At 33.8% G+C, this 10,515-nt stretch overlaps 1 protein-coding gene across 8 annotated transcripts; it reads left to right on the forward strand.

Annotated features, from left to right (window-relative positions):
* Nucleotides 1–1,050: 1,050 nt before the first annotated feature.
* On the forward strand, nt 1,051–4,987 carry LOC140957098 (SNF1-related protein kinase regulatory subunit beta-3-like). Of its 8 annotated transcripts, XM_073414215.1 has the most exons (5): nt 1,058–1,171; nt 1,419–1,447; nt 1,625–1,751; nt 4,348–4,391; nt 4,466–4,987. In XM_073414215.1, the coding sequence occupies exons 4-5, from the start codon at nt 4,365–4,367 to the stop codon at nt 4,778–4,780; spliced, it is 342 nt and encodes a 113-aa protein (XP_073270316.1). In that variant the 5' UTR covers nt 1,058–1,171; nt 1,419–1,447; nt 1,625–1,751; nt 4,348–4,364; the 3' UTR covers nt 4,781–4,987. The 8 variants fall into 8 exon arrangements, with proteins under 8 accessions (XP_073270313.1, XP_073270311.1, XP_073270316.1 ...); XM_073414212.1 differs by lacking the exon at nt 1,419–1,447 and having other exon boundaries at nt 1,051–1,171; XM_073414214.1 differs by having other exon boundaries at nt 1,625–4,391.
* The last annotated feature ends 5,528 nt before the right edge of the window (nt 4,988–10,515 follow it).

Here is a 10,515-nt window from a genome sequence, read left to right on the forward strand (position 1 = left end):
GTAAAGTTACACAAAAAATTCAATCAAATTCCCGTATAGAATCCTTGGCTACAATTTTTTGAAGTGCTATCGTATTCTAGACATCTTCAAATATTTAAGGGACCAATACCAACAAAGATATTAGGATTTTACACTAAAATCTATATTTTCGTGTTAAAAATGACCAGTTGCGTATATATGTTTTAAAAACAAGAGTTTTCTAAAATCTTGTTATAAGAATACTGTTTTAGCATTGAATAATTATAAACTAAATGTTAAGAATACATATTCTGACTAGTGATAATTAACTACACCTGATTCTTGATTCTTTATTCTTGACTTCTTGATTATTGGTCACACTTCTTAGAAGACTAACATATAAGAAACTAATGTTTTCAGCTATGAAGAACATAATTTAATTTAGGCTGATTTTTGAATTATATAATACATAGACTTGTTGTTTTGAATAAATAAATCAGAAACAACGTCGGGTAAGGCTAACAAAATTCTCCAAAATCTCGACCCATTATGAATATTTTCCATTCTTGTCTAGAAAATATCCCGCCACATCTTTTCCCGACCCGAGTTATCGGAATTTTTTCGATCAATGTCGGGAGAGAAATCGGGCCTATAATCTCTACCAGATGGGATTTCCTCCTTACCCGAAATATTATCAGTAATATATTATATTAATAATATTATTAACACGTTGGATTAGGAGATTATAATTTTAAATATCATAGTATTGGGTTGAACCTCGTACAAAAATTGACTAAGATATTTAAAAGAGACTAGCCATAAATAACGATTTTAAGACTTGAATTAAATTTTATAACTAATTCGTCAAAATAAATAACCTCACATCTAAAATTAATTATAATTCAAATAAAATTTTATATTATACAATTTCTTGAAAATTTTCTCCGGCTCAAATTAGTGATTGGCCTACTGTTTCGGCCCACATTTGAACATTTTTATCAGATCAAAGCCCAATTTGTTAAGTAATTTAGCCCAAGCCTTTTGCTAACATTAATAATTATTAATAACCCCGAAGTCGCTGATTTGGTCGAAACAGGATATATAACTCAGAAGCAGAAAGTTAAAGGGCGCTCTTCCTCCCAAAAATTCAACTCAATAAGTAAATTACAGCAACCCGCAAGAATTTTCAGATTTTAATGGCGGATTTTCCTAGGTAATTTAATTTTTGCCTCCGTAAAATTATAGCCATGTTCTTTTTAATATATTTTTTCCTTTTGTGTTTCTGATGAATTATTAGCTTTCTTCTTCTTTTTATTCATCTTTTGCAATTGTTGCTCCTCACCCACCGCCCGTTATTTTGAATTAAGAATTTTCCTAAAATATTTTCCTCGTCTGTTCCAATCATTGATGGATTTTCACCTGCTTTGTTTTTTTTTTTTTTTTTTTTTGGTTCGAGACAGAAGCTTGGGCTGAATTTGATTCTGGATCGGTTCGCTTTTATTCGGTTTTGAAATTTTTTGTTCTTTAATTTTTATGTTTTCCGAAATTCCGAGTTCCGGATATTTTTGCTTGTTGGGTTATTTCGTTCGTCAAACACGTGATGGAATGATTTCTTATTTCTTGTTTTTCATTTGCATGTCTTTTTAAAAAAAAAAAAAATTTGCAGATGAATATCTGGGTTTGAAAATTATTCAAAGACTTGATTCTTTACCTTCTGCATTAAGTATTAAAGAGGAGAATTGTCTTGAATTTTGTGGATTGAGGATTGTAGCTGCCGAGCCGACATCAATCGGGTTTGATTCTGCATCTGTAATTCTGTTGTTGCTTTTTATTATTACGTTTGCATTCAGATTGCAACTTAAATCTTGTGGGTGGAATTTTTTCCCTGGCAAAATTGACTTTATGTAAAAGTGCTGTTTATGTTATTATATCAATTGAAACGAAAGACGTTTCAGTTTTCTGCTGGCAGTGGGGAAGACGATGTGGTTAAAGTTTTAGTTAAGAATGTAAGAAATATGTTAGCTCCACGGTTATGCGAATTAGGTCGAGTTTTTAGCTGTTCATCCCTTTTTGGTGACGTGTTTGTAATTTTTGCTCCATTGACTAACTTTCTAATATAGGTTGGTCAGTATCTTCAATGGGTATGCTTCTAGGTATGATTCTGGATCATATTTTCTCAATAATTTCAAGGTTTAGTTCAGTCTTATGATTCAGATATCTAAAGGTTGGACCATTTTGATTTAAAAAATGATGTTTGAGTCAGGGAATTGGTGTATTTGGTTGCTTTGTTTATCCACCCACATGATGGACATTGTAAATGTGTCTAATAAGCTGTTAACTATATTCAGATTTCTAGAAGCTGAACCATTTTGACCAAAAAAATGCTGTTTTAAGTCATGGTGTTGGTGTATTTGGTTTGTTTATTTATCTCCCACGTGTTGGATATTGTGAATATATCGCATGAGCTGTTAAAGTATTTGAACACAGATTTTTGGACACCTGGTTTGCATGGTAGTTAGCTTCATGTAACATGTTTTAAAATAGAACGATTAATCAATGATCCGGTTTTAAAGAATTCTCAGTTTTTGTGGCAGATATATTGAATACTGTTAGGAGAATAGGTAATGTGTCACCGAAATGTGACTGCCATTTATATGTTATGTTTGTCTGTGAAATTGTAACCCAATATGCAATTAATATACATTTATAATTTAAATTAAGACGATGTGACATGTTGAAAATTTCAACACAATATCCTGCCACGTACCTAATGGAACTTATGGCAATGTTGAGGAATTTGACACGATTTCCTGCCACATGGTTGAAGGGAAAAAGCAAAGCGTCTTTTAAGGTTGGTGCCGAACGTATATAACTGAGATAGGCAGCCTTAGTTGAACTTGAACAATAAATAACTGGAGACCTTTAATCTGCAATATTTCATCTTTTGGACAAGGATCTGTAAGTCAGATGCTTTCTAACTCATGTATACCAACTGATTTAGGTTATTCTTAGTCATTTCCATGAGGAAATATCAATATATTTCTGTGATGTGGGCTCTTAGCCTCTTACTCACTATTTTTCCTTGTTTTGTTCTATATTTATATTTAATTTGTCTCAAAGACCTATATCGTTTTGCTTGAATGAGCGGTCTTGAATTTTAAGCCACTTGAGCAGCGAATATGCACTTTTCACCAACAAATGCACCATTTATGCTGGAATACGTATATGTAGCTATTAATAGTCTCAAATCCTTACGTTAACCATACATATCCCTGTGCTGTATATAATTTACTCATAAAATCTAACCATCTGATGGCACGTAAGAATTATGTTTCAGGTTAATGGCGTCCATTTGGGAATTTTACCCTTTATTTAATGGTATAATACAACTAAAAAGCTTACAGTAAGGCTTAAGGGAACCTGAAATTCTTTAGTTAGTTGATATCATCTTTTTAAAGAGATTTGATGCTTTAAAAATTTATTATAACTCTAAAGTGCTCTTGAAGGAATTCTAAGGGCTCATTTGAAGTTTAAAATATCTTCAAAGAATCTTATACTTACCTAATATTGTGCCTTGAAATGTGCTTTTCTTTGAACTGTTTTGTTTCATGGATGACCTTTATGCCTTGGATCACATAACTCATTGGTCTTAGTTTTACTTTTCTTGCTTTTTTGCAGACATACGTGGTAAATATATTCTTCCCGACGCTTTATGAATTCTCATTTATCTTACATGAAATTAGACCCCTTTAATTTTCAATTCCGGGAATTTTTAGTTGAATTATTGATCCTTAATCTTTATTCTGTTTTTTTTCCCTTATGTTTGGCCTGCCTAAACCCACATTGCTTTTTCATTTGAAATAAGATTAAATATCTCTTTCTAGGAAACATTCACTTTCATTTGATGAATCAATCAAAGTGAATTTAGCTGTATAAGTGGGATAAAGTTAAGATATCTTGGGCACTAGTATAGTACTTTCTGAGAAACAATGAAATGCTGAGCATTTAAATGTAAAAATGTGAACAAAAAACAGCTGGCAGCTAATAGCTCCCATGAGATCTGTTCCTCATAATAGATATGCTGTAGATATGTGAACAAGTCTCAATTACTTATTATATGGGCATATGATTTGTTCTTATTAGTCTATATGGCACAGCTTGGATCATTACCTTTAAGTTATTGTTTGGTTCATAAATATTTGAGTTTGTTGCATCAGCTTAGAGTTATTATCATTTTTCAAACATTCAAGTTTGGATATGCATTTGATGGATAACATTCCATTGAGATATCCTGATATAATTAATTTTCACGTTACAACCATTATTAGATTCTAATATCAAACATTAAATGCTTATATGAATGCCAACACAAATCTGTCTTACTTTCAGGTGATTGCTGGGCTGCAATGAACCACCAATACGGGGAAGATCAAGTAAATTTAGAAACTTCTCTGATCAACTGATTTGCTCTGACGTAACTTCTTTTAAATGCAAACTTCTTATGCAGGATCAAGTCAATGTTGTTGGATTTGACATTCCGAATTCACCTGACGCTAGCTACAACAATGTGTACCATGGAAATGAAGATGAAGGGCGAGAACCACCAACACTACCACCACACCTGCAGCATACTCTATTAAATCATCCAAGAACTGGTGATCCAGGTGTATCCCACCTTTCATCGCCCCAGAATGTCACTCTAAACCATCTTTACATCGAGAACCGAGAATCTACTCGTTCCGTAGTGGCACTTGGGGTCACTCACAGGTTCCGTTCCAAATTCGTAACCGTAGTGCTTTATAAACCAGTTCCGAGGAGGTGAAATATGGACAGACAGATCTGCTTTTATCAGAAACCTTGTCTTGGTACTTGTCATTTATCTGTGTATTGATTAGTGCAGTGATAGGAACTAGCCAAAATCCAAAAATAGTAAACTTTAATTTTTTGGGTTGTATAAACTACAATTATCAGGAGATACTTGTGCTAAAAGCTAAAACTTTATGTTAACGGTGAGTGCCTGCTTTCTTGATTTTCTACGTTTAGTGATGTTCATGTTACACAAGCTGCAAAAGTGTTGATAGCAGTGGCGGAATTACACCAATTGCGGATCCAATGGGGACATGTTCGATCTGTGACAATGGTAGTAATTGGATTTGATAGTTTGAACTCAACACAGTATAAATAGATTATATATGCACCCAACCTACTCAAATTTTTTAAAAAAGGGTTCTTGAAGTACGCGATATACACAGAAGAATTATATGTGCCTGCACAATATCGAAAACTCCACGCCTTTCATTCAAGGAAAAAAAACTCAATCTTGAGGATTGTTGGAAGGCACCTGAATATTTTTCCACAAATTCCTTCATTATGTGTTAATTTTCTCTACTTTGTAATAATAGTCAACTTTGCTGGATATATACTGGTAGAATATGTAGGTTAATGAATTCGAGTTTATTAAAGCGAACGCACAGAAAATCTAATATTACTATTTATAAATTTCATTTGAAAATTAAAATATCAAGAATTATGCATATGTTACAAATTAAAATATTTAATTTACCGAAAATATTTATTAAGTAGCCCGAGTAGCATGACATATAGTATCAAATAAATTATAACAAGATATCGTATATCAATCCATATACAATTTTGCGCGAAGTTGAGTAAAGAAATACTCCAAATTGAATTGTTTGCCAACAATCGGATTTGATTAATATGTAAATCACATTGGGAGAAGTGTGGCTTTGTTATTACCGTTGAACTAGCTAAGGGGAAAATTCCAGAGTGGTCTTATGCATTCAAACTTCTATATTCATAAAATATGCCTTTTTATATATAAATGAATAGAAAAGAAATTATTTAAGTACTTCTATCAAATAAAAGGAGAATTAATTTTAAAATTAACAATTTATTTTATTTTGAGTTAATTCATGATTTAGTATAGTTTGTATTTAAGAATTCACATATATTTTACTAGACAAAAACTTATGTGAGACGGTCTCACGGGTCGTATTTGTGAGACGGATCTCTTATTTGGGTCATCCATTAAAAAATATTACTTTTTATGCTAAGAGTATTACTTTTTGTTATGAATATGGGTAGGGTTGACCCGTCTCACAGATTAAGATCCGTGAGACCGTCTCACATAAGACCCACTCTATTTTACTAATGATCCATTTAAATTTGAACCAATTCATTATAACTTACATGCAATCTGTAGTCTTATTACACTAACTTGTATTTTCAATCATAATCTTTTTCCACGCGAATGCTGACATGATAATGGAAAATACTATCATGGTGTTGGATATTGACACGTCAATACTCAAATAAACAATAACTAAAATTGAAAATATATAAATTACAATACAAAAAATGTTATTCTCCACGATCTTTCCCATTTTATTTGACAGGGTGCCTTAAGGAGTTCTACAGGATCACTGCATGAAGAAACTCAGTTTCTTTGGCATTTGTCTGGCTTAACTCAGCTAGTGTTTTTCACCAGCTCAAAATATTCAACTTTGATAGGATTATCGTACATGGGGGTGATGATAGTTTGTTGCACTCTCCCTATCACTTTAGTTCACTTCCGACAGTGGGGGACATGTTCTTCCCGCACTACAACAAAAATGGCTTTTCGTAGCGCGCAAATTCGCTTTTCGCAGCGCACATTGCACGCTGCAAAGTTGAAAGCTGTTGAAAGTTCAAGATTATCCGCGGCGTGCATAAGCACGCCGTTAATACAAACTATTATTCGCGGCGCGCCTATGCACGCTGTTGATTAGCGACAGAATATTTAAAACACCGTCGCTATATTGCGACGGTGTTTCAAAATTTCCGTCGCTAATTAGCGACCGAATTAAAATAAAATCCGTCGCTAATCTTGTTATTACAATAAAAAAAATTACGTTTATAATTTAATAAATATTAAAAAAACGTACACTATAATAACAATATTCATCTTAACTAACACTTAAAAATTTACAAAAAATTGAAACAAAAATACGTACATTAAATCGAAATTTTAAAAAAAATTGAAACAAAAAAACGTACCTTAAATCGAAATTTAAATTGCTTGAGAGAGAAAAATTTTAAGTGTTATGAAGTGTTGTGGTAGAATGTGGTTCGACTGGTGGTATTTAAAGACAATTTGCGACGGTTTAGGTTTTACCGTCGCTTTTAGCAACGGTTTTGTATTAAACTGTCGCTAATCGCGACGGTTGTTAATTTGTCGCTAATAGCGACGTACTTATTCCGTCGCAATTAGAGACGGTTATAATATAACCGTCGCTAATTTGAATTTTTGGCGACGATTATATTTAACTGTCGCTAATTTTAGCGACGGCTTGACTAAAACCGTCGCTACTTTAGCGACGATTTGAAAGAAATCGTCGCTAATATAAATATTGCGACGGTTTTCAAAAAACCGTCGCTAAATATTAACGGCGCACATTTTCATGCACTCTGTCGTTTATATAATTTTTTAACGGCACATATAAACGCACGCTGCGGATATTACTTATCTGCGGCGTGCTTTTATTATCCGCGGCGTGCATTTTAAGCACGCCGTTAATACTGTCAAGTGCAATAATATCAACAGCGCACATATGAGTGCACACCGTTAAAAGTAATATTCGTAGCATGCTTTTAATGCACGCCGTTGATGACGTGCTGCGGAAAATCATTTTTCTTGTAGTGCTGGCTTCGAAAAACTGTTATTTGTGTTTCTGTTTTAATCTTGGATGTACAACGAGATTGAGTTGAGGCAAGGAAAATCTTTTTCCGCAACACGAATTTTTCCGTATGTATGTGTTATACGAAATGACAATCGTCACCAAGATACAACAACTCCGATCCAGAAATATAGTACTATAAGTGTTATATGTCAGCGAACAAGTATATGCCTGAACTTTCAAGTTTTGGAGGAAAAAAAATGCAACGAAATGTATGCTAAGAAGAAGTCCTGAATGCTCAGCAGAGGGATATATATATATATATATAGATATATATATATATATATATAGAGTGAGTTACCGGTATCACACAAAGGGCGCACCCTTCTGTGATAAGCCATGGGACGCGCGCACAAGCCAGGGGACACACGATTCTGCGTCAAGGGACGCGCCAAAATACAGTCACACGTGACGCACTAGTTCGGATGCACTGACTGGAGGGTACAAACATTGGACGCACTGTTTCAAAAATAAAATTATTTTCCTAAAAATTAATAGGATCAAGAGACCGCACCACACCAGGTTGGGCCAGCCGGTCGTAGGCATGTTTCACCGAGACCCAGCCTATTAGCGTCTTCTCCTTTCAAAAAATTCTGCTACCCCTTAAGGTCCAAACATTTAGCTCAAACTTAGAGTAAATTAAGAAGACTGTACTTGGTTCATTTTTCAATGTGGGACAACTCTCATTTCTTTTCATTCACTACTCACGCTTATCCAACAAAAACAACAATAAGGAACTGAGGAGCATTACAATATATCTGAATTGAGCGACGAATTAAGAAAAACACAAGGGGATGCGAGCAGTCTTAAGTTTGCGGAGAATAGCACATCCGAGAGGGCTCCGAATTCGAGACCTTCTCATGTCTAATTCTGGTGTATTGAACAGTTCTAACAGGGCTTATATGTTGGATGTCCCAATGTTTTTGAATATTGTGCCATTCCTTTTTGCTTATACATGAAGTTATGAATTCGTGATGACTCTGCAGAGGTGTTAAAATTTCAATATTGGGTGAGCAAAAATTTAAATAATATTTTTTGGTGGATAATATATAATATTTTAATTATTGTCGTAAACTTTACCACTGAAAAATATATAAAAATAATTATCATTCAGATTATATCATTTCAAAAAAATTTCTGTGGTGCAGAAACGCAAATTAATATCGAACTTTATCCACATAAAGCTTCTCGAAGAGAACTAAATTTTAATCATAACAATAAAATTTTTGAATCCACGTTAACATGAGAATTTTATCAAGTGTCATGTTGAATTATGGGCAAACTTCTCAAAAATCCCCAAAAGTAAACTAAAATGTGTTTCCAGTCCCCATATCAGAAAAAATCAGTTTTAACTCTCTGACCCATTTTAATATATGTTTAAGGTCCCTAAATCGCATGAAGTTACGTTGTTGCCCTTGTTATTTTTCGAAAACCCTTAAACACCCTCTTGTATTTGTTTTTATTTTTATGGTTCCCTCTTGTATTTGTGAAATATCTTCTCGACATTACTCCTCATAATTCCCAACGTCTCCCAAACTCTATCTACTTCATGCCACTGTGAATCGGAGGAAAGCTTGGCAGAGAAATCGAACAACAGAGAGACAAAATGGGTAAAAACTTGAGTACAAGAATCCGAAGAAGAGTATAGAACCAAAAGAGAGAAGGGCGAGTAAATCACCACAAAAAAAGATAGTGAAGAAAGTTGTGAAAGAGAAAAATCAGAGAACGCGGAAATCAGGTTTGTATATTTTTGTAATTTTTAAATTGAACCCTCTTGTTATGATGTTGCTATTTTGTTTCGTAAATTTTTTCTTGTTCGGACAGTGAGTGCTCGAAATTTTTTCCCATTGATTAGGAACATTTTATATACATCAGAGATAGAATTCTTATCTTTTTCTCATTTTCTAATGTAGAGTTTGCTGTTGAGACGAACTTTGTTGAATCAGGTAATGAGCAGAAAGAGGAAAGTGAATTATGTTCAAAGCTACTTTCACGTTGTTCCCCTCATTTCTTTAAATCCGTTATGAGAAAACTGAAGCATGTATTAGGTGAGCAACAAATTGGTCGGATAAAAGATACACCGTTTGCGAAATGGATTGATATCCTTGTCCTTGCGATAAGTAGTTCGAGAATTGATTATGTTCTCAGTAGATTTCAGTTTGATTCGTGCTCGTTAGTTGTTGGTGAAGATATCTCAATACATTTTAGTTCAACGGATTTCTCTGTTATTCTCGGGCTGCGTCATGTTGGACAACATGTTGATTTGGACTTGAAAGTGGATTCCAATTTTTTGTCTCGTCAATTTGAAGGAAAAGTGACTAATGCCAAACGTGCAGATATTTTTAAAAAACTAATTTCGCTTGCTGCCAGTGATGATAACAGTGAAGTCGATGATTTTGTTCGTTTTTTATCTTGTTTGTTTTCAACTGCATAATATTCCCAACTTGTAATTATTCAACCCCTGGTTTTATTTTCCCTTATCTCGATGACCTTTCGACTTTTTTCAAGTATGCTTGGGGAGATGCTACCTTCCGATTTTTGTGCCGAGGTTTACGTGACGTCGGAAGTAAAACTTATTTAGACGGAAGCACTGTTGGTTTAATGGTTAGTATTGTGTTTTGTTTTTATTAAAAAAATTTTGTTCTCAATAATTTTCAGATTTTCTTATTTGTTTTAGGCATGGGTATATGAGAGGGTTCCAGTATTATGAGTGTGCACCGGTTTACATGTTTTCCCTCGGTTGTTTCGATGGGTGGAAAGCAAGATTCCATTGAAGTTTGTTTAAGCTGAATCACTCTTGAATTTCATAGATTCAACCCAA

The sequence above is a fragment of the Primulina huaijiensis genome, chromosome 14, assembly GCF_012295235.1.
Source record: "Primulina huaijiensis isolate GDHJ02 chromosome 14, ASM1229523v2, whole genome shotgun sequence".
Lineage (NCBI taxonomy): Eukaryota > Viridiplantae > Streptophyta > Magnoliopsida > Lamiales > Gesneriaceae > Primulina > Primulina huaijiensis.